The 26,807-nt window shown below is 53.1% G+C and overlaps 3 protein-coding genes across 6 annotated transcripts in view; 2 read left to right on the forward strand and 1 right to left on the reverse strand.

Annotated features, from left to right (window-relative positions):
• ATG4B (autophagy related 4B cysteine peptidase) overlaps window positions 1–6,245 on the forward strand; it is a 7,858-nt gene extending 1,613 nt beyond the window's left edge. Inside the window, exons 2-13 of the mRNA XM_004701701.2 lie at window positions 1,148–1,249; window positions 1,844–1,915; window positions 2,188–2,286; window positions 2,426–2,527; window positions 2,892–2,964; window positions 3,418–3,497; window positions 3,638–3,813; window positions 4,070–4,148; window positions 4,231–4,376; window positions 4,594–4,650; window positions 4,767–4,860; window positions 5,069–6,245. Of these exons, the coding sequence (XP_004701758.2) occupies window positions 1,148–1,249; window positions 1,844–1,915; window positions 2,188–2,286; window positions 2,426–2,527; window positions 2,892–2,964; window positions 3,418–3,497; window positions 3,638–3,813; window positions 4,070–4,148; window positions 4,231–4,376; window positions 4,594–4,650; window positions 4,767–4,860; window positions 5,069–5,142 (1,154 nt within the window). The 3' untranslated portion in view covers window positions 5,143–6,245. The remainder of the gene's footprint in view (window positions 1–1,147; window positions 1,250–1,843; window positions 1,916–2,187; window positions 2,287–2,425; window positions 2,528–2,891; window positions 2,965–3,417; window positions 3,498–3,637; window positions 3,814–4,069; window positions 4,149–4,230; window positions 4,377–4,593; window positions 4,651–4,766; window positions 4,861–5,068) is intronic.
• Window positions 6,246–12,396: 6,151 nt separating this feature from the next.
• On the reverse strand, window positions 12,397–18,089 carry DTYMK (deoxythymidylate kinase). 4 transcript variants are annotated; one of them, XR_006680550.1, is made up of 6 exons: window positions 17,954–18,089; window positions 17,014–17,122; window positions 16,172–16,262; window positions 15,087–15,284; window positions 14,636–14,824; window positions 12,397–12,520 (listed from the first exon to the last, which is right to left on the reverse strand). XR_006680550.1 is itself a non-coding variant. In XM_045295126.1 (6 exons), exons 1-6 carry the CDS (start codon window positions 18,081–18,083, stop codon window positions 12,499–12,501), a joined length of 657 nt encoding a protein of 218 aa, XP_045151061.1. In that variant the 5' UTR covers window positions 18,084–18,089; the 3' UTR covers window positions 12,397–12,498. The 4 variants fall into 4 exon arrangements, 2 of the variants coding, with proteins under 2 accessions (XP_045151061.1, XP_004701949.1); XR_006680549.1 differs by having other exon boundaries at window positions 14,392–14,824; XM_045295126.1 differs by having other exon boundaries at window positions 14,718–14,824.
• A 1,677-nt stretch (window positions 18,090–19,766) lies between these two features.
• The window catches only part of ING5 (inhibitor of growth family member 5), a 16,512-nt gene continuing 9,471 nt past the window's right edge, over window positions 19,767–26,807 (forward strand). The window contains exon 1 of the mRNA XM_004701893.2: window positions 19,767–19,776. Coding sequence (XP_004701950.1) covers window positions 19,767–19,776 — 10 coding nt within the window. The remainder of the gene's footprint in view (window positions 19,777–26,807) is intronic.

Genomic DNA, 26,807 nt, shown 5'->3' on the forward strand with positions numbered 1-26,807 from the left:
GGGGGGGGTCCACTCCACCCAGGGAGGCCATCACTGCCGGATGCCATTAGCCAGACAGCTGGGCCCCTGGGACGAGTCCTCAGCGGCGTCTTTGCCTGTAAAAGACTAATAACCGACGGTCACTGCCTGCCTTGAAACTGACAGGGCTCACACCCTGGGGCACGTCAGCGTCCTCCAGCACCTCTTGTTGCTCTCCCATGGTGGGGCCTCCAGCAGTGGGAAGCAGGTTGTGGACAGCCTGCAGCTTGGCACCACTCTGTGCTAAAAGCACACCTGCTCTCACTGCTTGGGAGGTTCGGCCTGTGCTCGACCCACAGGTGCCCTTACCAAGAAAGGGGCCTGTGGGAAGGGGCACCCACAGCATGAGTGATGATGGGCAGGGCAGGGACAGAACAGCAGGGCCCTCTGGATCTGAAGGTTTCAGGTGGAAGGCAGGCCACTTGGGGAGCGTTGCCCCCACCCCCCAACCCTGCCCCTCTCCTGTACTCCTTCCCATACTGGTTCCCACTCAGGAGGCCTCAGCCGGGATTCTGAGGCCGGGGCCTTTCTGGGGCAGTCACCAGACAGTGCTGCCAGGTCTAGCATGATGGCCGACCTGTAGTTTTTACCACATGGGGGCGCTGTTGTCAGACATAAAGCCAGCAGGGGCGTCCAGAAACTGATTCTTTGCCAGCATCTGTGAAGTTGGCACCATGGGTACGCGGAGGGCAGAGGCCTACGCCCTGATGGCCTGGCCACTACGTGGCCGCCTTGTGGGTGAATGGCCTCTCCCATCCTCCAGTGATGCAAACCAGGAGGGGCCACTAGTCCTCCTGGCCCCCCAATGGTCCCAGAGTGGGGGAAGTCCCACAGGAAGGAGGGGTTGCACTGAAGCGGGGCTGCCCTTTGTGTCACCTCATCAGCACTGGTGGGCCACACCGGTCAGGGCAGGGGGCTCCCCAGGTGGCTGAAACCACTGTTTCAGCTCAACAGCTGTCAGTGCAGTGTGGTTTTCTCTGCCCTTTGGGAACTGAAGGTTAAACCTGAAACAAGAGCTGCTGTGGGGTTTCTGTTCATTCCCTGGGTTCCAGGCTGGTGCTGGGGGAGGGGGCGCCTGCAAAGGGCTTGCTTCCTGGGACTCATGTCGCCTTCGGTCTGTGTTTCACAGCGACTCTGACCTACGACACGCTCAGGTTCGCTGAGTTTGAAGACTTCCCTGAGACCTCAGAGCCTGTGTGGATCCTGGGCCAAAAGTACAGCGTTTTCACAGGTACTGGCTCTGCCATGAGCTGACCACCACCGCCCTGCAGGGATGGGCCACCACCTGGGCCAGGGCTCCTTCCACAGGGCTCTACTTCAGGCAGATGACCCAGGCAGTGCACTGCATGCACGCCTCCCCGCCCATGTGTTGGGAAGGCTTGTGTGTTGCTGGGATGGTGGACACATGTCAGGGACGCTTCCCATCTAAGATTAGGGAGACGGCTGTGAAGACCTCACAGTCTCAAAACGTACCTCCCTGCCATCAAGTCCATGTTCGAGCTGGACGACCCGTAGGACAGGGTGAAACTCTTCCTGTGGTCTCCGAGACTATGACTCCTGATGGGGGTAGAGAGCCTCCTCTTTCTGCTCCCAAGGAGCAGCTGGTGGGTTTGAACCACCAACCTTGTAGCTGCAAGCCACTGTACCTCCAGAGCCCTTTTTGGAAATGTGCTCCTGAAAACCTTGCAGATCAGAGCGGCCAGTGTGTCCATGGGGTTGGACAGAAGCTGGCTCTCAGTTCAGGGACTACTCTCACCGGGATAACTGTGCATGTGTGTGTGCGCGCACGCACACACGTACTGTGTTTCGTTTTAAAACCCTGCAGAGAAGGATGAGCTCTTGTCTGACGTGGCCTCGAGACTGTGGTTTACCTACAGAAAGAACTTCCCGGCCATTGGTAAGGGCCCTCAGGCAAGAGCTGGGGGGCCCCTTTACCCTGTGACACCTCCCCCCAGCCCTTTGCATGCAGGTGGCAGCCTAGATTGGTCCCTCTGTTGGAGCAGCACAGTGGCATGCCAGTGGTCCCTGCTGTGGGTCCCGGGTCGGTCAGGGCCATGGTATGGCAGGTGTTCGTGGTGCCAACAAATTTTCTAGCTATGACTGCCATCCCTTTGGGCATCGTGGCCGCTGTTGGCTGGCTGACGATGATTGTCCCTTGTTCCCATGCAGGAGGGACCGGCCCCACATCGGACACAGGTTGGGGCTGCATGCTTCGCTGTGGCCAGATGATCTTCGCCCAGGCCCTGCTGTGCCGGCACCTGGGCAGAGGTGAACGTGGGGCAGGTGAAGGGAGGGTGCAGAGCATTGCTGAGCCTACTGCTGGCCAAGGCCAGTGTAGTGAAGGGTGGCCTGTGGGTACCTGGTGCCCAGGGAGTCTGTGAGCGTGATGACCTCGCCTGTCCCGCAGACTGGAGGTGGGCCCGGCGCCGGAGGCAGCCTGACAGCTACTTCAACGTCCTCCATGCCTTCATCGACAGGAAGGACAGCTACTATTCCATCCACCAGATAGGTGCGGGCCCTGCTCACCTGGCACCGCGAAACCCCAATCTGCGGCCCTTAAGGGGCTGCTCACTGACAGCCACCCCGGTGAGACTGGTTGAGCTGCCCCTGTGGGTCCCCCAGACCGCGACTCTTTACAAGAGTAGAAAGGCTCGTCTTTATCCTGTGGAGGACCTAGTGGCTTCCAACTGCTGACCTTGTGGTTAGCAGCCTAGTGAGTCACCCACTGCACCACTAGGGATCCTTCCCTTCATCTCCAGAGGGAGTAGAAGCAGCCCCTCCCTCACCCCAAGTGACCCCACACCTGGGCACTTCTCTCTCCTTTGTCTCCTGCTGCAAAGAGGCTCTGACCTGCCTGCCCCCTCTCTCTACAGCGCAAATGGGAGTCGGCGAGGGCAAGTCTATTGGCCAGTGGTACGGCCCCAACACCGTCGCCCAGGTCCTCAAGTAGGTGCCCAGCCACTCCAGACATGCTGGAGGCAGGACTGCGGGAATCCCGTCCTGCCTGTATGGGGTCTGTCCTGTCTATGGGCAGGTCCCTCGGCCATGAGGGAAGTCGGGCTTGGTCAATCCTGCGCTACCCACTGGGCTCCCACACACGCCCTCGCTCTCCCTGGGGGATTGCGCTGCTCTGCGTTGCCCCTAGTTCTGTGGCTGTAATGGTTGTCGGACCTCTGCTCCCTCCCTCCCTGTCCTGCTGCCATCCTGGGCCTCCCTGGATTTGACTCAGCGAGGCTCTGGGCTGACCCGCCCTCTGCTGCACCTCCTCTTCGTGGCTGAGGGCTGACCATGCTCAGGCAGCCTGCTCCCCCAGTGCCCACACACATTGCCTCTGGAACTGCCCTCCCCCACCCTGCAGCCGTGGCCCACGATGACCCTGCTCGCTGTGGTTCCACACAGGAAGCTGGCCGTGTTCGACACCTGGAGCTCCCTGGCTGTCCACATAGCAATGGACAACACCGTGGTCATGGAGGAGATCCGTAAGTGGCCCCTGCCTGGGAGAGGACCTGGGCCTCAGGCTGCTATGAATGCTTCTGGCCGCAGGCCTGCGTGACAGCCGGGGTGGCTCCCCTCCATGGGGCGGCCCTTCTCAGACTCACCACGGGTGCCTTTCTCCCAGGGCGGCTGTGCCGGAGTGGGCCCGTGAGCACAGGGGCCGTGGCTACTCCTGAGCCTTCCAGTCGGCACTGCAATGGGTTCCCGGCCACAGCGGCCCCCTGGAGGCCCCTGGTGCTGCTCATCCCTCTGCGCCTGGGGCTCAGCGACATCAATGAGGCCTATGTGGGCACGCTCAAGGTGGGCGCCCCCGCTCCAGTGTTGGTGGGGGTGGGGTGCTCATCCTGCTGTGCGTGGCTCCCGCTGAGGCCCGAGTCTCTGCCCCAGATGACCCTCCCCTGCAGAACACCAGTCATCTCTGAGCTTAGCTTGTTTGCAACTGAAATTGAAGTGGTTCTGTCCATCACCCCCACCCCGTGTGCCCCCAAGGTTGCCCTCAAGCTGGGGGTCCTCCTGCTCCTGGGGAGCCCAGCCCTCAGCGCCCTTGTCCTTGCAGCACTGCTTCCGGATGCCCCAGTCTCTGGGTGTGATCGGTGGCAAACCCAACAGCGCACACTACTTCATCGGCTATGTGGGTGAGCCCCACTCCCCGGCACTTTCCCTGCAGCCCATTTGGGGTGGGCTCAGCTGCCTGATCCTGACCATTGACCCCTGCAGGGGAGGAACTGATCTACCTGGACCCGCACACAACACAGCCAGCTGTGGAGCTCACGGGCACCTACAGCATCCCTGATGAAAGCTTTCACTGCCCGCATCCGCCCTGCCGCATGGGCATCACCGAGCTCGACCCGTCCATCGCTGTGGTAGGCTGGCTGCCCCCAGAGCTGCTCCGGGACACGTGCCCCACAGCCAGCGAGCCTGCGTGTGACTGACGTGTCGGTCTGCAGAACCAAGCCATCTTGGCTGCCTATGGGGAGGGGAGCCTAGGCATTGCTGGGTGGGCTGGGGTGGGGGAGAGCACAGGGTCACACAGGAAGGAGACTGGCCCTGCTTCCAACCACAGGGGCATTTTCCTTCCAGGGCTTTTTCTGCAAGACGGAGGAAGACTTTGATGATTGGTGCCAGCAAGTCAAAAAGGTGAGGGGGACTGTCTGTACTTGGGGGCACCATTCTCTGTCTGCAGCGGGGGCACCATCCTCCTTGGGGGGGTGGGGGGCTCCCTGGGCTGTGGTCACCGCTGCCTCCTCCCACAGCTGTCGTTGCTCCCGGGCACCCTGCCCATGTTCGAGTTGGTGGAGCAGCAGCCCTCCCACCTGGCCTGCCCGGACGTCCTGAACCTCTCCCTGGGTAAGTGAGTGGATCCTGGGACAAGTTCTCTGGCTGTGCTAGTGCCCCCAGCTGCCCTGGCTGTGTCCCACTGTCTTGATTTTGCCCAACCTGGGGGTTCCTACTTGTCCCTCCCAACACTCCCTGGGGTGCAGGGCTCCAGGTCAGCCCGTCCTGCATTGTCTGGCAGAGCCGCTGCTGAGCTGGTGTCCTCTCCCTTCCCCTGTAGATTCTTCTGATGTGGAGCCGCTGGAAAGGCTCTTTGACTCGGAAGACGAAGACTTTGAAATATTGTCCCTCTGAGGCAGACTCTGCTGGCCCTCGGTGTCTGGCACCCATAGCTCATCCATCCCAGCCTGCCTGCTTGGCAGGGACTGCAGCCGGGCCTGCCCTCGGAGTCAGGGCCGGTCAGCCAGAGCCTCCTGGGCTATCCACCGTCCCCTGGGGGTGGCCGAGAAAGGAGCCCATCAGGGACAGAGCAGGTCTCCATGCTTCCGGAAGCTTCTTCCCAACACTGCCAGCCCCGCGTTCGCCCACCATCTTTCTCCGCTTCTTGCTGGCGCCTCACCCTGTGGTTCTTCCGGAATTAAAGTCCCGTTTGCAGCTTCTCACAGACACGGAGTCGTGTTGACGGGACCCAAGCGCAAGGCGCCCGAGAGCTGAGGCAGCAAGGCGAGGGGCACAGCATCCCCACTGCTTGAAGCCGCCCCTGCGCTGTCACCAAGGGCTACCTCAGCAGGACCACGGGCCTTGGGGAGAAGACGGGGGAACACAGCAGCAAAGCTGAAAGGATGTGAGTCTTGCCTCTGGGTTGGGGGGCACCCCAGCAGGATGTCAGCTCCTGGGTGACCGGTATGCTTGGCACCTCCCTCCTGGTTGCCGAAGGTCCCATTGGTCTGGGGCCAAAGCTGAAAGTGGCCCAGCTGCAGGGTAAGAGGCAGGCAGGTCAGCTGACTGACAGACGGGAACGCCACCCAGCCACCACCTCTGTGCGCTGCCAGCCTTGCCACTGACCCTCAGCCCCAGTACCCTCCAGCCTGCCTTGAGCTGGCCACCCTGAGCTGGGGAGGTGGGCGGCCCCTCGCAGAGGAGCCCTGTTACAGCCCACCCCTCTTGTCCTGCAGGAAGCATCGCTTGTGAGAGAACTTGGTGGGCCACCCCACCCATGGTGGGCAGGCGACACCCCGTCCCCTTTCCTCATCCTGGCCACAGACAACGTGGCCACGGTGTGTGCGGGGGCCACTTCCATTACCTCCCTGCTTGGCATTTCTGTGTCCAGAGAGAGGCATGGGCAGGGGGCAGGTTGCGTGCAGCTGGTTCTCTGCAAAGGCTTCCTGAGGAGGAGGGTGTCCGTTCTGAGTAGTATAGTGTGCAGTCTAAGCGGCAAATAACAACCTGTTTGAGTAGCCCCGTCTCTGTGTCATCATTGTCCCCGGACAGGAAGGATGGGATTGCACGGCACATCAAGCTGGGCCTTTCATGGGCCTGTGGAGCCCTGGGACAGCTGGGCGACTGCCGTGCGTGAGCAGGCGTGTGTACGTATGTGTGTGTACCCAGCATGCGTGGGTCAGGAGTCCCTGGCTGGCGGCTGGCCACTGTCCACTGGCTGGACAGACCTTGTGCCCAGCCCCAGGGTGATCTGGCGTTGGAACACTGGGAGGGAGCGATGGGCCTGTACTTGCAGGGTGACCAGGTTGCAGGACATGTGGCATGCTGGACTACTTGGGGCGTGTCACCACCCTCATGTCCTCTGAGTGCCTGTGGACACAAACTAACTGTCGTGAGTGAAACCTGTGTTGGCCGAGCCCCAATAGAAACCTCTCCAAAGTGGCTTCTGTGGCCACCGGAACAAGTGAACCCTGGAGGGTCCACTCCCATTGTGCACACTTGTTCCCTTGGGAGGGCAGAGGGATTACAGAGGGGTGTGGGAAAATGTAACGCTGCGGCAGAAACTGGTTCTTATGGAAAGACCCCTGTTTCATCTAACAACCAAAGTGTTTTCTGTAGGTGCAGCTTACAGGCACCGATGTGTTGCCAAGGCTAAAAAAAACAACCCAAAACGCTAGTTTCTGAGCCATCTAATAATACTCTGGCTCCTACTCCTCTGTCAGTGTATCTCACCTCTGGTGGCCTCTTCATAACTGTGAAGCCGGGAGCTGTGCCATCAGCATTTCAAGTGTTATTGGGGTAGACAGGTTCCAGCGGCGCCTCCACAAGAAGACCGATGAGCTGGAAGGGATAAATAGATGGTTCACCCTGAAAACCTTGCCCCCGGCAGCAGAACACTGCCCGAGCACCGGGTGATGGGCCGACCCCTCCGCTTGGAAGGCACTTAGAAGACGCCCTCGAAGTATGGTTGACCTTGGTGGCATGAATGGAGTACAGCTTTGGGGACTTTGATTTGCCAATAGGGCCCAGGTCAACATGAGCACAGACAGCTGCACATAACACACTCACACTCAGGACATGGGGTCTCTGAGGTGTGGATCTGGGAAAATGGAAACTCACCAAAACTGAAAGGCAGTATATGAAGATCAAGATCCTTGGCACAACTAAGCTAAAATGGACTGGTATTGCTATTTGGAATTGGACCATGGTGGCTTACTGTGCTAGGAATGACAGGTTCAAGAGGAACGATGTCACTTTTGTTGTAAAAAAAGAACACTGAGATTTTCACGAGGATGGCACTGAAGGCAAAGAAGGAAGCCCCTGTCCCTCCCAAAACGGAAGCCAAAGCAAGGCTTTGGAAAGCGGTGCTGAAAGGCTTCCACAGCCACACACACACACAAAAGAGTGTCCTGAGACTAAAAAGGCAGCCCAAGTACCCTGTGAAGAGCGCCTCCCCCAGGAGAAACAAGCTGTACCATCACGCCAGCATCACGTTCCCCCTGACCATGGAGTCTGCCACGCAGAAGACGCAGGTAACACTGTGTTCTTTGTGGCTGTCAAGGCCAACAAGCACCAGATCAGACTGAAGAAACTCTATAACACTGATGTAGCCAAGGTCAACACCTTGATCAGGAGAAGGCATATGTGCGACTGGCTGCTGACTATGGCTCTTGAGATGTTGCCAACAAAATAAGAATCATCTGAGTCCAGCTGGCTAATGCTAAATATAAACTTTTTCAATACATTAATTTTTAAAAAAGAACATTTCAAGCTTTTGAAGTATAATGGGTCTGTGGTAAGATGCTATCTCTCTGACGACAAGGAAGACCAATTAATACTAGCACTCAAGTTTAGGCACCAACCAACAAAGCCAGTGGTGAGGAAATTGAATTCTACCAAGTCTCCAGCCTGAAATTGGTCAAACATGTAATCCAGCTGCACTAATAGTTACTGGTGACTAGAATGCAAGAGTTGGAAACAGATACAGCATCAGTGTTTGGAAAGTACAGTATTGGTGATAGAAGGGAAACTGAAAACTGCCGGATAGGAGTCTGCAACACCAACAGTTTCTTTGTGTAACTGAGGAGCTACCTGGAAGGGAGTGTATGTGGCCTAAAATCTACCCTTGACACCACAGAGCTTGGGAGGCTGACTCTCATGTTAGAGGAAGATCTCCACCTTTCTGGGATAGAGAGAACGTCAAATACATATTCTCCAGATGGAAAGACAACCCCACTATAGCCCTCCATGAAAAAGGTGTCTACTATAAAGATGTCTCCTACAAGCACCTGGCTATTCCTTGTGCGACTGGAGAAGACTTGTCTTTAAAAGCAGTCAAATTATTGTGTCAAGGAGCAGTGGACTTTGATACTTATCATAGGGTGAACTCAGGAGACCTCCAAGGTTAAGACGCTGCCTGTTCCTATTGGGCATGTGCCTGCTGGAGGCTTGCTGTTAAGTAAACTTGCTTTCTGTCCTACTCCTATCCCATCATCAGGGATGAGCCCCTGTACCTTGCTTGTCTGCCTGCCTTATTTTCTTTAATTGCACACGCTGCCTCTGCGGACCCATACGACTGTGGGGCTGGATCCCCCAAATTTCTTCATTGCAAAAACTTTTTCAAACAACATATAATGGTTACTATACATGTGGACCTCACCAGATGGCAAACACAGGAATCAGATTGACTACATCTGTGGGAAGAGAATCATCAGCCCAAACAAGGCTAGGGATCAACAGTGGAATAGGCCATCAATTGTTTATACACGAGTCCAGGTTAAAGTTGAGGACAAAACAAATATATTAGAGCCAAATATAACTGATTAGGTTGTCAGGTGCCATGGCATCGTTTCCTACCCACAGTGTGGTTGTAGTGGGGGTTGCCAGCCCCCTACCACTAATCGTGGGTTTAAATAGCCCAGTTGTACAGTTGAGATATATAAATATTATATTAAAGTCATTGAGAGCATGAGAGATAAGAGAGAGATTGAAATAATGGAGTCAGACATTTCATGGTAGCATGCTCACCTCAGCCCCGCTTGGTGGTCCATGTGGAGAGGGGGAAGGGAAGGAGGACAAGGGGAAAGGGAATGGGAGCAAGGAAGGGAGAGGAGAGGGGGAACCGATGAGGTCAAGGGAGGAGCTCTCAATTGCTAACCCAGGCCTATATACCTTTGTGGGCGTACAAGCCCACTAATTACAGGTAGACATACGTCACAGGAAGGGGTTGTACTATAGGTACAGTAGTGGAAGGGGATGGTCTAGGGGCGTACACACAATAGGAAGAGGAGGGATTGGGCGTATGCATGTACACAATAGGAAGAGGGATTGGGGGTATGCACCTGACAAGATGGGCGATCCTAGATTCAGGGTGGCAGCTTAACTTTGGACGTACATAAGAACCATTATCAGTAGGGTTAAACCCCACCTACAGGAACCAAGCCTCAGGGAGGAGAAGTACATTGTCCTCCGCAGCAGGTAGCAGGCCCACCCTGCTTACTGATACAGCAGTCTGCCTGGAGGGAAGTACCTTTTACCATTAGCTGCAAGCAATGTCCTAAGTCTAACATATTTGGGGGAGACGACATGGGAGAAATCTTTGTTTCCCACACCACAGTACTCCTACCCACAGAACAAAATGCTGGCCACCCTGCCGAACTCAGGAGAACATCCCAAGAACGTATTTGATGCATTGACTACCAACGATCCCAGACTGGACTAGTTGTGCGGTGACATCAAAAGCATCATACTTGGAGAAAGCGAATAGCAAAATGGACGCTAGAAAGGGCTGACATTTGCTCTTGAGCAGAGGCTAGCTAAAGTGAATGGAAAAAATAAGGAGCTGAACCGGAAATCTCAAAAGGCAGCTTAAGACAAAAGCACTATAATGAAATGTACAAAGACTTGGAGTTAGGAAGCCCAAAAGGAAGAACACAGTCCATATGTGTCAAACTGAAAGAAATGAAGACAAAAACGGAGCCACAAGTTGCAACACTGAAGGAGTCCATGGGCAAAATAGTGAATGGCTGCAGGAGCATCAAAGGTGGAAGACTCGCCGTACCACAGAGAATGGGTTGGTGAACCATTTCAAGAGGTAGCACATGATCAAGAACCAGTGGTGTTGAAGTCCAAGCTGCACTGAAAGCATTTGCAAAAAAGGCTCTAGGAACGGACGGAACACCAACTGAAAGTATTTCAACAAACATGCAGTGCTGGAAGCATGCACTCATCTGCCGAGAAAACGGGAAGACCACTTACCTGGCCAACTGACTGCAAGAGATCCATATTTGTGCCCATTCCAAAGGTGACCCAAACAAAAACTCCCAACTCGTGCCATCAAGTCAATTCCGACTCTCAGTGACCCTGTAATAGGACAGGATAGAATTGTCCCTATGAGGTTCAGAGATGTTAACGCTTTACAGGAGTAGAAAACCTCATCTTTTTCCCATAGAGCTGCTGGTGTTTCAAACTGCTGATCTTGCAGTTAGCAGCCCAACTTGAGTAACCACTAAGCCACCAGGGCTCCCAGAATGTGGAAACGATCAAACAGTAACATCCATATCACAGGCAAGTCCGTTTGTGCTAAGGAGCAGTCAGCAGTAATTGCAGCAGCATGTTGACCAGGACTTGTCTGAAACCCAGATGTACTAAGAAGAGCGTGGCACAAGGGTGTCATTGCCAACATCAGAGGGGACTTGGCCGAAAGCAGAAATAGCAAGATGCTTGTGTTTTATTGAGTGTGCCAAGGCATTTGACTGTATGGATCATAACAAGCCACAGATAACATTGCAAAGAATGTGAATTCCAGAACACCTCATTGTGCTTAAGCGGAACCTGGACACAGATCAGGATACAATCGTGAGGAAAACAAGGAGCTGCTGCGTGGCTTCAAGAAGGGGTGTGTCGGTGTTGTATCTTTTCACCATGCTTATTCAATCTGTATGCTGAGCAAGTAATCTGAGAAACCAGAATATATTAAGGATGTGGCATCAGGATTGGAGGCAGGATTAACATTTGCATAACAACCTGTTATGCAAATGACATAAACTTGTTTGCTCTAAACAGAGGCCTGGAAGTCTTTACTGATAGGGATCAAAGACCATCTTCAATACAGATTACAATTTAAGAAATTAAAGTCCTCCCAACTGAATGGATATACATGATAAACAGACAAAAGATTGATGTTGCCAAGGATTTAATTTTACTTGGATCCATAATCAATGCCCACAGAAATAGCAGCTAAGAAATCAAGTCGCATTGGGCAAATCTACAACCAGTGACTTAATCCCACAGTAAGGCACACTGACGGACAAGCGGTAGTGCTTGTCACCACCACTGCCAAGTGAGCGAGCTCTCTTGAGTGTTCATGAGCAAAGATGTCATTTTCAGGACTGTGATGTTTGTGATGTTAGGTTTGTGTCAACTTGGCTGGGCCAGGGTTCTCGGTGGTTGGCCATTAGGACTAGTAGTCCCCTTTGATGTAGCATGTTGTTAGGTGCCGTTCGGACCCACAGTGACCCGTGCACAACAGAATGAGACACAGTCTGGTTGGTCCTGTACCAGCCTCACAATTGTTCCTATGCCTGAGCCATGGATGCAGCCACGGTGTCCATCCCTCTCGTTGAAGGCCTTCCTCTTTTCTGCTGCCCCTCGACTTTACCGAGTGTGATGTTCTCCAGGGACGCCATGTCCAAAGTACATAAGACAAAGTCTTGCCATTCTTGCTTGCTTCTAAGGAACACTCTGGCATATTTCTTCCAAGAAAGATCAGTCTGTCCTTTTAGCAGTCCATGGTACTTTCAATTCTCCTCCAACACCATAATTCAGATGCACCGATTCTTTAGTCTTCCTTATTCAGTGTCCAACTTTCATATGCATAATAGGCGATGGAAATTACCATGGCTTAGGTCAAGTGCACCTTAGTCCTCAGAGAAATAGCCTTGCTTTTCAACACTCTAAAAAGGTCTTTTGCAGCAATATGGCTTTTGATCTCTTGACTGCGGCTTCCACAAGCACTGATTGTAGATGCAAGCATGACAAAATCTTCAACTTTTCCGCCATTTATCAATTACCCACTGGTCCAGTTGTGAGGATTTTGGTCTTCTTTACATTGCGTTGTAATCCACACTGCAGGTTGAACTTCACCAGCAAGTGCTTCAAGCCCTCACTTTCACCAAGCAAGGTTGTGCCGTCTGCATAGTGCAAGTTGTTAATAAGCCTTCCTCCAATCCCGATGCTGCGCTCTTCTTCCAAGAAGTCAGCTCTTCATGCTCAGTGTGCTCCTTTATGGGACCTGCAATGAACCAATCGTTTGTGACATTGGGGCAAGATGCAACACTTCTAGTCAATTACCCCTGATCCAGTCAACCTAGGGAGCTTTCCGCTTGCTTTTCACTGGGTCTGATTCATCCTCCAACCTCCAGCTCCTTGGACTAGAGCGCGCAGTCTGCTACCTTGCCTATCCTGGGAGTCATCCTCAGCCTGCCACCGCCCCTCATTTGTCTCTACAGCTTTCTGCCAACCGGGGGCTCATCAGCGCCTGCAGCTACAGGAGTTACAAGCCTCCAGCCGAATGTCTAACCCAGACTTGGAACTTCGCCACTTCTACAACTCTCTGAGCCACTTCCCTGATATAGACCTCTCTCCCCATCTATGAAAGTTCTGTAAGATAAACGAGCCTAAGACAAGGACTAAGAAGGGCCTGCCCCAGGCAATGTCATCAGTGACCTCACGGTTGTGAGAAGGACGGTAAGGGAGGAGGAGAGTTGATGCATTTAGACTATGGTGTTGCTGACAAATTCAAAGTGCCATCGGCTGCCAGAACCAGCCTGTCCTGGGCGAAGTCCAGCCAGAACGCTGAGAAGAAAGGGTGAGACGTTATTTCATTCTTCAGCTGCGGTCAGAAGGGACCCACCCTTGAGGGCGTTCTGATTGTGCGGGTGCAGCACACCTGCGCAGTGTATTCTGTGGTTGTAGGGGGTCCCCAGGAGGCACTGAATTTGCTCCCGTCAGGGCTGTCACTCTTACTGTTACCATGACGCTTCGAGTTGGGTGGCGTCTTCCACAAGCACAGCGGCACACGCTACTTTGTTGGGGATTTACCATTGGCTTCCTTGTGGCTCAGCTCCAGTGTGGTAAGCTGTGTCTGTGAACCGCTAACCTCTGGGTACCGGATTGAAAGAGGACAAGAAACAACCACTGCACGGACCCACTCGAGTGTGTGACCCTTAGGGCTTCTGCGGCCACCTTGGCTTTCTCTCAAGGTGGGGCTGGGGGCTTAAATCACTGCCTTTTCCTTGAGGGCACCTTGGCTTTCAAACTGTCATTACCCAATGAGCAAGACAGCAACCCCCTTGGACACTGCCCCCGAGTGGGCTGACTCAGGGAGGGTGACCCTCCTAACCTCTGCACCACCAGGCTAAGCAAGATCCACGCAGCCCAACCCTGTTCCCGTGCCCAGTGTCTGAAGTCAGTTTGTAACTACTCATTGTGAGGACCACAGTATAATCCTGGCCACAGGTGGGCCACTCCCAGACCTGCAAGGAGAAACCCTGTACGTGTGGGCTGCGTAGGTAGGGACCAGTGAAAGTGTGGCTTCAGGTCAGTCTGCCCTGGGCCCCTGTCCACACTGCCTAGTCCACTTCCAGAAGGGCCAGCAGGTCTGGTTCCACAGGCCCAGTGAGTGGGTCTGCTGCCAGGGCACTGACCCCCTCTACCTGCAGCCCCTCACCCATCAGGGCCACATCCAACCCCACACATTCACAGGCCCCCAGCCCTTGCGTTTGTTTCCCTGTGCGGCTCTCGAGCAGACTGCTGCCACACCCACCTGACCTCACAGGTCCCTGCTCGCCCCTACCTACAGCATCCTTCTAGAAGCCAGAAACGGCATTCTTGCATGGCGCCCTTCCCGCCCTGAGGTGGCAGCCCAGTACAGGAGTGGAAGCAGAACACACACCAGATTAGACTTTATTACGGGCACGGGCACAGGTGCAGTTGCACATCATCCTACAGCAATGCCCAGGCCCATGTGGGCACCCGGTGAGTCCCAGCAGAGACTGTGGGGCAGCTTCCAGGGTCACAACCCAGGCAGTCACCTGGTCCCAAGATGGGCGATGCTGACCCAAGTGGCACCCTCGCAGGGTGTGGCTGGGGCCACCCACTCACCCCTAGTGCCCAGGTGCTGCTCAAGGTGCTTGCCAAGATCTGTCTGGTTGGTCTGGACCTCTCCACCCCCACCAAGGTGGCGCAGTCTTCCGGACCCATGCGGGAGGGTTTGCTCCAGACAGTTCACAACAGAGCAGCAGGGGCAAGGCCCTGGCACTCAAGCTGTGGGGCCTTAGGAAAACAAGAGTGTTGGGTGTGACAGTGACCAGGGACCTGGCCTCAGACTGCTTCTAACACTTCTTACCATCATGAGGAATGGGGGCCTGGGAGCCAGTGCACAGGCGCCCTTCCCCCACGTCCCTCCGCCCCATGGCCCAGGCACCTACACCCAGAGCCCCCCCAGCGGCTGGTGCGCAGCGGCATGGATGGCCTCCTCGGTCAGGGCGCGGATCTCCTCGTGCACATCCTCGATGCTCCGGGAGGCGTCGACAGTCTGCGCAGGGAAGGTGGAGTGTTAGTGCTGGCATGGACTTCCCAGGGAATGCCCTGGGGAAACCCCCCAGTAGCCTCTGTACTCAGCAGGCGGTGGTGATTCTACACTGTGTCTTAGAATGGGTGGGGCAAAAAAAAAAAAAAAGAATGGGTAGGGCTGGAGAAGGGGCTCCCAGTGGGCGGGACACAGTCCACAGGCACCCTAAGGTCTGGTTCCCACATGGCAGGGGCAGTCTAGACGTGGAGGGTGCAGGAGGCCTCACCTTCCAGACCAGGCTTGGGTCCTGCATGAGCTGCTGGAAGCAGCCCAGTGCTCGCTCCTGGAAGGCCCTGTCCTCGTATCGCTCCTGGCCAAAGCCACCACGCCGTGTGGCCTCAGCCAGCTGCAGCTGCAGAAACAGCACCAGGTCCGGCCTGGGGAGGCCCACGTCTGGCTGCTTGCACCAATCCAGGGAGAAGCTCTGTGGGCAGAGCCAGTGGTCACGGAAGGAGGTGAGGTAGGGGAGCCATGTGGGCGGAGACAATGTCAGAGGCCAAGGGGGCTTGATGTCAGTCACAGCGTAGAGGCAGCATAGTGTGGGGGAGTGGTGGGCTTCTTCGAAGAGGAAACTTTTTTATTTAGTGTTTTCATGGAAACCTGAAATGTAAGCTCCTGATCCTGCCAGGTTGGCTCCAGTTCTGACGGAAATGTAGACGAAGCCCAGCCCAGCTTATCCACCACACCCCAGCACTGAGGACATGGCTCCCGTCAGGTGGACATCCTGCTCCCACAGCCTCTCTGGGTGCTGGCCTTTGTCATGGTCATGTATCTGTCCACTGCACTAACAGACAAAGGCTACCAGTCCTGCACACGAGGACAAGCAGAGACTCCCAGCCAGTGCCCTGTCCTGACTACGGACGTCGGAGAGGCTGGCTGCATGGGGGTGGGGTGGTCATGGGAGGGTTCCAACCACAGGACACGGTGGGGGAATCTAGCATCACTGTACTTCAGTGAAGCCTGGGCCCAGCTGCTCCCACTGCGGTGACACAGAACAAGATGGCAGCACAGACCATGGAAGGAGCAGGCAAATGGGGTGCAAAGGGTTTGTAGTCGAAAGAGAAGGGTGGGAACACTCACCCTGGTCCCACTTCCTGGCAAGACACCCTGGGGCTGGGGTCTGATGCTCAAGAGTTCTCTGATGAAGGACAGCCATGCCTGGTCCCACCATCGCTCAGGAGCGGTGGCAGGAAAGAGGGGCACTAATCCCTGCCTGGGACAGCAGTGCGGAGACTGGCAGTCAGTCCAGCACACATGGACCACTGCAGGAGTGCTTGAGCTGCCCAGGGCTACAGGCTCTGCCCCACTCACCTCTTTGGCTGCTGTAAAGGCGACCCCAGAGAAGGCGTACCGGTCCACGACGAGGGTGATGCCCTGGTCCAACTTGTCTCTGATTAAAGGCCTGCAAAGTGAGCTGGTGTCAAGCTGGCCCGCCGCATCCTACATCCAAACATGGCTGGCAGGCTGCGGGGTGAGAGTTCTGCAGTAGGCACGGGTGGCCTCTGCTGTGGCCCTCATCCAGCTGCTTGGCACTCTTGGCAAGGCCCCCTAAACAGGCCCGTGCCCTGGTGATGCAAAGCATGCACAAGGCACTGAGCGGGGAGATGGGGCACTCACTCATGAAGGGCATAGGGGGACAGGAGGCCAGGGGGTGAGGTTCCTGCCTGGACTGGCAGACAGGAGACCATGGCAGGCAAAGAAGGCAAAGCCCCAACTTGTGGGGGGTCACGGGGGGTGGGGGGGAGGGTGGGAAACAGAGGTCTTACACTGACTGCAAAGGGCAGGGAGATGAGGTGAAAGGGGGCGGGGGGAGGCACAAAAGATGGGACTGAAGGGTGAGGGTGAAGCTGCAACAGGGTAAACCCAGCTGGGAAACAGTGCTGGGAGGCCCTGGGCCCAAAGCCACCAAGGAACTGGGTGACACTCGGCTGACGTGTCCCCAAGGCCACCTAGATCTTGGGACACACACAGTGGGAGGTGGTATTAGCAAGAAGCAACCCTTCAGCAAAAAAAGAACTCAGAACTACTCTGCTGATTCGATAAATCCCAGGGTTGCCCACTGAGCATGAGGGGGGTCCTGGGGGGGATGTAAGAGTGTGTGTTTACACTAGAACACTGGGGACAATGAGGGTGGTGGGGGCAGGGGGCTTTACACTCGCTCCCAGCGGTTCGCAGAGAAGAGCAGGTGCACCGAGTGGTCCTCCACCTCGCTTTTCTTCTCCAAGTAGGAGCTCAGAAGCTTGCCAATTTCTGTTGATCTTTCTAACAAGAAATGGGAAACACACACGAGTCAAAGTGCGATGAAGTTTTCCGTCTACATCACAGGACTGTTTGGTTTCAACATCTCCTGGACTTGGGGATCAGACAATAACGGCTTTCAGAAACACTGGGCAGGTGACGCTTCAGATACAGGGGGCTTCGATAAGAAAGAAGAATCCCTCTGATTCATGGACGAACTGGCCAGACCACCAGAATCCACAATCCACAAGTCGCCATTTTCCACACTTCCCTTGGCATCTGAACACTGGTTACATTTTCATAATTGTATAATTGTGTTCAAGGCCCCTACTTTAAAGCTACGCCATACTCCCCCCCCCCCCCCCCCCCCCCATCTGGGATCACTCATCAGTGCACCCAGGATAGGGTTCGCAGAGGTATCCACGAGTCTCTACGCTGGGACAGGGTAGTTTATTGCTCGTCAAATTACAGCCCCACAGAAGAATCAAAGCAGCAGGGTTTCAACGTGATTTATGCCACGGGGCATACATTTAGTCCTCTTGCCCTTCCAAATTAAGTATGGGGAATGCTGGTGCCATGACTCCTGTGTCCCAGGTGACTGCAGATAAAAGTTCCTAGCCTTCAGCTAGGCCCCAGGTCCCCGCCGCTTGGGGAGAGCTGGCAGCAGCATTACAGCGCGCTTGCGCAGCTCAACCTCCTAGCAGGAGCCGGGGAAATGGGGACCGCCTGCGCCTGGCACGCCGCACGACCCGCCCCGTCCGCCCAGCGACCCCCAAGGGCAGTCCCGGGCCTGCCGGGCGCAAATGGCTCTTCCCCGCCATTCGCGGGAGAGCGAGGGCCCGGGGCGGCACCCACCCGGGAAACGGAGCAGCTCCGCCCTGTGGCCGGCAGCGCACAGCGCGGCCACCAGCTTGCGACTCTGAGTGCTTTTGCCGGCACGGTCTACACCTTCCAGAACGATCAGCGCTCCGCGCCGACCCGCCATCGTAGTTTCCCGCCTCCGCCGCGCGCGACCCGCGGCGCGGTTAGTACGTCACCCGCGCGCCAAGGCCCTATTGGCCGGCGTCGGCCGGCGTGCGCTGGGATTGGCTGGCGTCAGCCGCGCGGACTGAACGCTTAGCACCGTCATCGGGAGCCTCCTTTGCCGAGCCGCAGAGGGGTAGGGCCGTGCGTACTCCGCCTACGTGGGTGACAAGTGGGCTTGTCTTGTGGTGGTAGTAACAGGTATGGGTAGTGAGAGGTAAAAACCGAGACACAGAACGAAGGTAGAATTGAGACAGAGAACGTGAAGTTAAGAGCGACTTTATTAGAGGAGAGAAAGAGCTCCCAGGAGGGAAGGGAGAGCAGAGAAAGGGACGAGAGCATCTTGAGCTCCCAGGCGGTTCCAAGACCTAGTGTTCGGTCAGCGAAATCGCGCCTGTCAGCGGGGTGGTGGGATATTTGTAGGATTTGGGTCAGGAAGATATGCAAATGAGGTGAAGAGAGCTGCCGGTAAGGAGAAGGGAGGCTTCCTGGACCAGCTTCTTGGGATGTCGGGGAAGAGGCTGCACAGTACAGCTCTGGCCTTGAGAGTGGGGGGAGGGAAGGCGAGGGGAAAGGGGCCGCACAGTCCAACGTCTTTTTAACAGGCTGGGGAAAGGGCTGCATGAGCTAGCCCAAACAGGCAGTAACACTATATGCCTTGGTACATAGGGGGTTACACACCGGGCCACTAATCACAATGTCTGCAGTTTGAACCCACCAGCTGCTCTGTTGGGGAAAGATGAAGCTTTCTTCTCCCATAAAGATTTACAGCATCCGAAACTCACAAAGTCTGCTCTTCCTTTCTGTAGGGTGGTTATGAATCAAAATCAATGCAGTGGTAGTGAGTGACCCAATTAATTTGTAGGAGTTACAAGATCATGGCCAGAAAGGGCATAATAGAGACAAACCTGTAGTATTAAATTAAAATATGACGCTGAAGGAGGGAGGTGGAGGGCCAGCCCCCACCCGCTGCTACTACTATTACTACTACTCGGATTCAATAATGCACAATTGTATGGTTTGAGATATATAAATATTATATTAGAGTCATCGAGAGCATGAGAGATAATACAATAATACAGTCAGGCATATTACATGGTACCATTGCTCACCTCAGCCCAGCTTGGTGGTCCACGTGGAGAGCGGGGGAAGGGAAGGAGGGGAAGGGAACAAGGGAGAGGGGAGTGACCAGGGAGTGAGCAGCAAGGAGCTCAGAGTCAGAGATCCGACGCTCTATATTGCTGACCCATGCCTATATACCTTTTGGGGGCATGCCAGCCCACTAATTACAGGTAGAGACATACAACACAGGGAGGAGCTGCACTATAGGTTACATAGCAATGAGTGGGTGGTCTAGGGGGTGGTCTCTGGGTCTCCATAGGAACCATTATCAGTAGGGTGCAAACTCCTCCTACTGGAGCCTGTCTAATGGCCTTAGGCTCCAGAGAGAGGTTACCCATTGTCTCTAGCAGCAGGGAGTAGGGCTAGTGCAGCCAGGCAACTGATCGCCCTCAGGGGGCGAAGTGCCTGCGCATCTGACCTCCCCACACACAAACCCATTGGCCTGCAGTCATGGTTGTATCCTCTTACTAGACTGTCTGTACACTGAGCTGTGACAGCCTGAAGGCTGTCCTATGTGTAAAACATGGCCTCAGGTAGGGAGGAAGGCTTATGTACAACCTGTGATGTGTGGAGGACACAACTTTGCTTTCTGAAAGTGAGAAGGACTTGAAGCACTTGCTGATGGAGATCAAAGACTACAGCCTTCAGTGTGGAGGACACCTCAACATAAACAAAAAATCCTACAACTGAATAACATCATGATAACTGATGGAATATTTAAGTTGTCAAGAATTTCATTTTACTTGGATCCACAGTCAACACTCGTGGAAGCAGTAGAACTCAAATGATGTGTTGCATTGGGCCAATTTGCTGTGAAAGGGCTCTTTAAAGATGTCCCTTGATTGGACTCAAGTGCACTTTATCTAAGTCATTAATTGCCTAACATGCATTCAAGAGCTGCACAATTAATATGGAAGACTTAAGAATTGAGGCATCGGAGTGATGGTTTTGGTGAAGAAAACTGAAAACGCTCTGGATTTTCAAAGGACTAAATCTGTTTTGGAAGTACAGCCAGAATACTCTTTAGAAACAATGGCTGAGAATTCGTCTTGCATACTGTGGATGGGTTGTCAGGAGAGACTAGTGAGTGCTCCCTGGAGGAGGCCATCATGCTTGGCATGGAGGAGCATCAGAAAGAAGGAGACCTTGAAGGATTGGTTACACATAGTGGCTGCAACAATGGCCTCAAACATTGTAATTGTGAGGATTGACCAGGACTGGACAGTATTTTACTCAGTTGTTGTGAAAGTTACAAAATCAAGTGTCAAATTGGGTCTCGAGAGGATTAAGAGTGAAGGGGTGGAGTCTAGTATCATAGCCTATGAGGCCTCTTGTGTGCGCATGCCCTTCTCTTGAGGATTCTGGGAACTTCTGTTTTCCCCCCAGGGAGACAGGAGACAGTGTCTCTCTCTGCTCACTCACTTGGAGACTCTACTGACAAGACTCAAGACTCACTCCCTGGGAGATGCTCTACTGACAAGACACATGGAACTACGCTAGTGCTCTGAGCTGGAGGAGCCACATAGAGATCCTGCCAGCACTGAGATGCTTATACCGCCACTGGATCCACAAGATTTCCCACCCACTGACCTGTGATCTTCCTGCATCATTGCATGTGTTGCATAAGTCTAAAGAGGTCTTTATAGATTAGTATCGGACAGATGGGCTAATATTAGACTTATGGACTTGATCTGGCCTGGGCTGGGATGTTTCCTCAATATTCAATTGCTCTTGTATATAAAGTTCTTTCTCTTTTTTTGATGGTGAATTTTGTCATTTATGTTTTTTTTAAAGTAATTTTATTGGGGGCTCATACAACTCAACACAATCCATACACACAACCATTGTGTCAAGCACATTTGTACGTTTGTTGCCTTCATCTTTCTCAAAACATTTTCCCTCTACTTGAGCCCTTGGTATCAGCTCATTTTTCCCCTCCCTCCCTGCCCCCGCTCCCTCACGAACCCTTGATAATTTATAAATTATTATTTTGTCATGTCTCACACTGTCTGATGTCTCCCTTTACCCACTTTTCTGTTGTCTGTCTCCCAGGTAGGGGGGTAGATTCTTGTGATCGGTTCCCCCTTTCTACCCCACCTTCCCCTCCCCCTCCTGGTATCACTACTGTCATTATTGGTCCTGAAGGGTTTATCTGTCCTGGATTCCCTGTGTTTCCAGTGCGTATCTGTACCTATGTACATGCTCTGGTCTAGCCAGATTTGTAAGGTAGAATTGGGATCATGATAGTGAGGGAGTAGGAAGCATTAAAGAACTAGAGGAAAGTTGTATGTTTCATCGTTGCTACACTGCACCCTGACTGACTCGTCTCCTCCCCACTACCCTTCTGTAAGGGGATGTCCAGTTGCCTACAGATGGGCTTTGGGTCCCCACTCTGCACTCCCCCTCATTCACAATGATAGGATTTTTTGTTCTTTGATACCTGATCCCATTGACATCTTGTGATCACACAGGCTAGTGTGCTTCCTCCTTGTGGCCTTTGTTGCTTCTCAGCTAGATGGCCGCTTGTTTATCTTCAAACCTTAAGGCCCCTTATGTTATCTTTTGATAGCTGGGCACCATAAGCTTTCTTCACCACATTTGCTTATGCACCCGCTTTCTCTTCAGTGATCATGTCTAGAAGGTGGGCGTCATGGAATGCCAGTTTAATAGAACAAAGTATTCTTGCATTGAGGGAGTACTTGAGTGGAGGCCCAATGTCCATCTGCTACCTTAATACTAAACTGTTGGGTTAAAGGGAAGAGGGAACCCCACAAAACATCACAGGTTCAGTAGGTGCAATTGTACAGCGATAATAAGTAGAGATTACAGTAAAGTCATAGAGAGCATGAGAGTTAAAGGATGGAGTCAAGTAAGGGAGTCAGACACAATTCATGGTAGCATTGCTCACCTCAGCCCCGCTTGGTGGTCCTCGTGGAGGGGGCTTAGCCGTCAGAGAAGAAGCCGCTGCCTCGTCCTCCTTAGCCACCTTCTCCAGCCACCCTCCCGAGAACCAGGGAGCCTCATTATTTATTGCTAACCACGCATCATATCACTTTAGGGGGATCTGATTACAGAGTCATATATCACAGAAAGGGGCAATACATTTCATTTTTGAACAGGTTTGATCATTCTGGTGTCTCATACAATAAAACAGACAATTACTATTCTGGGAGGCATGCAAGTCGCCTGATAGCAGACAATAACCTAAGTCATAGAGAGGGGTTGTAGCATAGGCAATACAAGCAATAGGAGGGGGATGACCTAGGGGTGAACGTGCAATAGTAAGAGGAGGGAATAGGGGGGCATGTGTGGCAAGCTAGTAGCCTAAGCTTAGTCATCTTAGAGTGGTCCTGGGCTTGCCTATGGGCACTGCTTTAAGGGAACAATAACAGAAAAGAATGGGCCCTATTTGTTGTGGGATAAACAGTGGTATCTACTTGATCTAGACAACTGATACCTCTCAGTGAGAATGACTCCCAATCCATTCTTGATGGCTGATGTTGAGAATAACCTCTGACCTACTTTTGCTGATCACCTAGTGAACAATCATTCTCAAGCTAAATCTGGCATATATTTTGGGGAGACAACTTAAGAGAAATCCTTCTGTTCCCCACACTAAACCTATAAATATATGCACATAGATCTATTTCCCCATCATATATATTTACATATATACATGCCTGTCTTTAGACCTCTATAAATGCCCTTAGCCTCCTAGTTCTTTCCTCTATTTCCTTTTACTTTCCTCTTGTCCCACTATCATGCTCAGCTTTCATTTCGGTTTCAGTAATTCCTCTCGGTTACATTGCCCTTGATCAAGCCCTACCAGGCCTCCTACACCCTCCTCACCATCGATTTTGGGTCACTTGTTCCCTTGTCCCTTGGTTTGTTAACACCCACTTCCTTTCCCCACTTCCCCCTCTCCCATGACCCCCAGGAACCTGGGTCTGTTGTTTTCTCCTCTAGATTGTTTCTGCCTATCTTATCTAGATAGACCTGCAGAGATAATATGCACAAAAAAAGACAAAGCAACAAAGCAAACCAATGACAAAAAAAAAGCATGTAAAATAGTTCAAGGTCTGTTTGTTGGCCTTTAGGACTGTTTTCCAGTGGAAAATGATGGGGTGCCGCACGCTGGCTCCAAAGTCTATTTTTGGTATTCCCTGGGGACTTCCTTGTTCTGCTCCCCTTGCTGTTCTGTTGCACACCTTTAGTGTTTTGCCTCGGTGTGGTTCTTTCTTATACACATATTGAGTGTATCTGAATTTGTTTCTCTAGTCTACCCAGACTAACACAGTTGTGCACGGGTCCCTATGAGTTAGAACCCAATCAATAGCACCCAACAATAGCAATCCCCTTGAGTTAGCAATGCCAATTTACTCTAAAGAACTAACTAGCAATGAAGTAGCTTAAAGATGGCAGGAAATCCTTGCTTTTCCTCCCTCGGAAGAGTTTAACTCCACTCACCTGAAACCTGGGTGACCTCAGGCCTAGTGTGACAGCAAAAGGTGGAGGAAGCTTGGGGCTTTGCAGAAGAGGCCTTAAGAGTTGTAGTACCACCGTATAGACTCGAGTAAAGGCCGACCCGAATATCAGCCCAGGCCCCTAATTTTATCACAAAAACTGCATTAAAAATGTGTGGAAAAACCTGAGTTTGTACATGAGTATATACGGTAGCCGCCATGCCCCCGCCATGCCAGCTACCACCACCAAGTGCTCTGAGAAGGATCACCTTGGGGGGTCTTGGATGGAATGGGAGAAAGATGAAAACAAAACTCAAAATCATAAAAGAGACCAGTTTTTCAGGTCAGATGACACAGGTCAGCCCACACAAAACATACTTCAGGTAGAGACAGGTAGGGCCCTGTCAAGAGGCTAGCCCTTAGTCACATCACTGAGGTCTGAACTGAACTTGCTCCCGTGTTAGGAAAACCAACCGTTAAAAAAAATTTTAAACACCAAGCGGAAAGCGAGTGTTTTGAGAATGATGAGGGTGACTGTAGTATTAAATAAATGTGTGGCACTGTGGGAGGGTGAGGGGCCGGCCCCCACCCGCTAATTGAACTCACTGGTTCAGTAATACTACTTCTGGGTTCAGTAATGCACAATTGTACGGTTGTGATACATAAGTATTATATTAAAGTCATCGAGAGCATGAGAGATAATACAATAATACAGTCAGGCATGCTACATAGCAACATTGCTCACCTCAGCCCAGCTTGGTGGTCCACCTGGAGAGAGGGGGAAGGGAAGGAGGGGAAGGGAACAAGGGAGAGGGGAGTGACCAGGGAGTGAGCAGCAAGGAGCTCAGAGTCAGAGAGAGAAGTCCTGCCGCTCTATATTGCTGACCCATGCCTATATACCTTTTTGGGGCATGCCAGCCCACTAATTACAGGTAGAGACATACGTCACAGGAAGGGGCTGCACTATAGGTTACACAGCAATGAGAGGGTGGTCTAGGGGGTGGTCTCTGGGTCTCCATAGGAACATTATCAGTAGGGTGTAAACCCCTCCTACAGGAACCAAGCTAATGGTCCCAAGCTTCAGAGAGTAGTAGTCTATTGTCTCCAGCAGCAGGGAGCAGGCCCAGCCCTGCTGTGGGATGAGACAGCAGTCTGGCAACTGATTGCCCTCAGTGGGGGAATGCCTGCGCATCTGACCTCCCCCCACAGGTGACGAATGTATAAGTGTGATTTACACAGTTGTTGTATGTGTGGATTGTGATGGGAGTTGTATGAGCCCCAATAAAATGATTTTTAAAAAATTTAAACAAAGAAAAACCAACCATTTAAGATCAAAAGGGCAGCATTTATCCCAGCACAAAGTTCAGAAGGCTAAGACAGGAGGGATGGAAACAGGAAATGTGGGGTGGGGCTGGGGGATAAGTGAAGGTACATTGAGGGTGAATTGAAGCAGAATATATATGAATTGTTGAATGGGACATTGATGATATGCTCTGTAAACCTGCACCAAATTCCCATGAAAAAGTTAACAAAAAACAAAAAAGAGAGAGTCTTCAGCGTTGATGATGGCCTCCTGGAACCCTGGAAGCCCTAACTGGTCATAATAAGTTCAAGTAGCTGAGACTGCTTGCTATCAGTGTGAGGCTGTGTGGAGGCCATCTGGTCCCCACCCCCAGTTGAAGCAGCCTTCCAGGCACCCCAGCCATCTATATTAATTCACAAACAGAAGAACCACCTTGCTGAGCCCTGCTGGAACTGGAAACCCTGGGGGGAAATACTAAAATGGGTGTTTCAATCACCAAGGTTTCAGATAGTCAGCTACAAAGCTGACTGGAGCAGACAGCTGTGTGTGCAAGCTAGGGCAGTGTTCACAGCGTGAACATTTGCAAACAGTACTTCTTCCAAGGGTTTGCAAAACAAATTGTGGTACATTTAATTCTAGCTAGCAAACAGGACTTGGTTGGGTTACTTAAGGTTTGAGGGCTGGATGTTGGATCACGTTCGAGTAGGAAGTCAAACATGTAAGTCGTGGAGAAATGGGTCATGTGTGGTGACTGGTAAAACATGGACTGTAAGGGCGTAGTACTCCAAACACTCGTGTTTGGATTCCGAGGTGAACAAGACACAGTCCTGTGTCTTCAGATGGGAAAATTGTATAAGTTCTTGTGTGGGCTCTACTTCTGATGTGGAAAATCAGCAAACACGTTTTTAGTCATCGGTATTTGCCTGTGGTTTGAGGGGGAGTTAACAGGTGAAAGTACAGTAGCTGTAAACATAAGCTTTGAGTAGTGGAATTGTCATCGGTCTGGTCCGCTGGATGATTTACATAGCCAGCAACCCTGGGATCTGGGTTACACACGGGCTGGGCTGGGGGAGGTGAGATGGGAGAGGTGGCCTAGTTCTCAGATATTTCACCCAGTGGTCAGCAGTCCCTGCACTCTAGGCGTCCTCTACACAGGAGCTCTGGGGAACAGGCTGGAGGCACTTGCTGCTCCCGTGGCGCTGGACTGGGGGGAGCCCTGCTGGATCCCAGCGAGGTGGGTTATAGAACGTGGTCCAGATGAACTGCAGCCATGATGGCATGATAGAGTGCAGAACCAGGAAAGGACCCTAAAGTGTTAGCTACACTTCCGAGAGCAGTCTCACCTCCAACACCTGGCCACATTGTAGCATTACAGCTTACTGCACCACACCCCGGTTGTCCGGGACCTCCGGTGAGGGGCAGAGGTGGGACCGTGCAGGTACCTGCCAGATCCTCATTAGGATGGGGGTCAGGAGGGGCCCGCTTGAGGCTAGTGTGGTGATGGCGGAGGTGGGGCTAGGGGGAGGTTGGGGTAGTCAGGAATAATATAGCTCCGAGCACCTGGGATTACGCAGGTCGGGGGCAGAGGAAAGAGGGAAGGGCGCAGGGTGGGCTCCGTGAGCCAAGCGCACGCGAAGGGGTGCACGTGCTGCCCTGGCCTCACACACCCTGGGCCCTGTCCCCGCATCACCCACGAACCTCCCGTAGTGCCCTGAACTTCAGGCCCGCTAGTGTCCTGTCTCCGCACGCCCAGGGCCCCCAACCCCGGCAACCCACGCCCCCAGGCCCCAGTGTCCCC

Source organism: Echinops telfairi, unplaced genomic scaffold (assembly GCF_000313985.2).
Source record: "Echinops telfairi isolate 266 unplaced genomic scaffold, ASM31398v2 ScPeMD7_3;HRSCAF=10, whole genome shotgun sequence".
Lineage (NCBI taxonomy): Eukaryota > Metazoa > Chordata > Mammalia > Afrosoricida > Tenrecidae > Echinops > Echinops telfairi.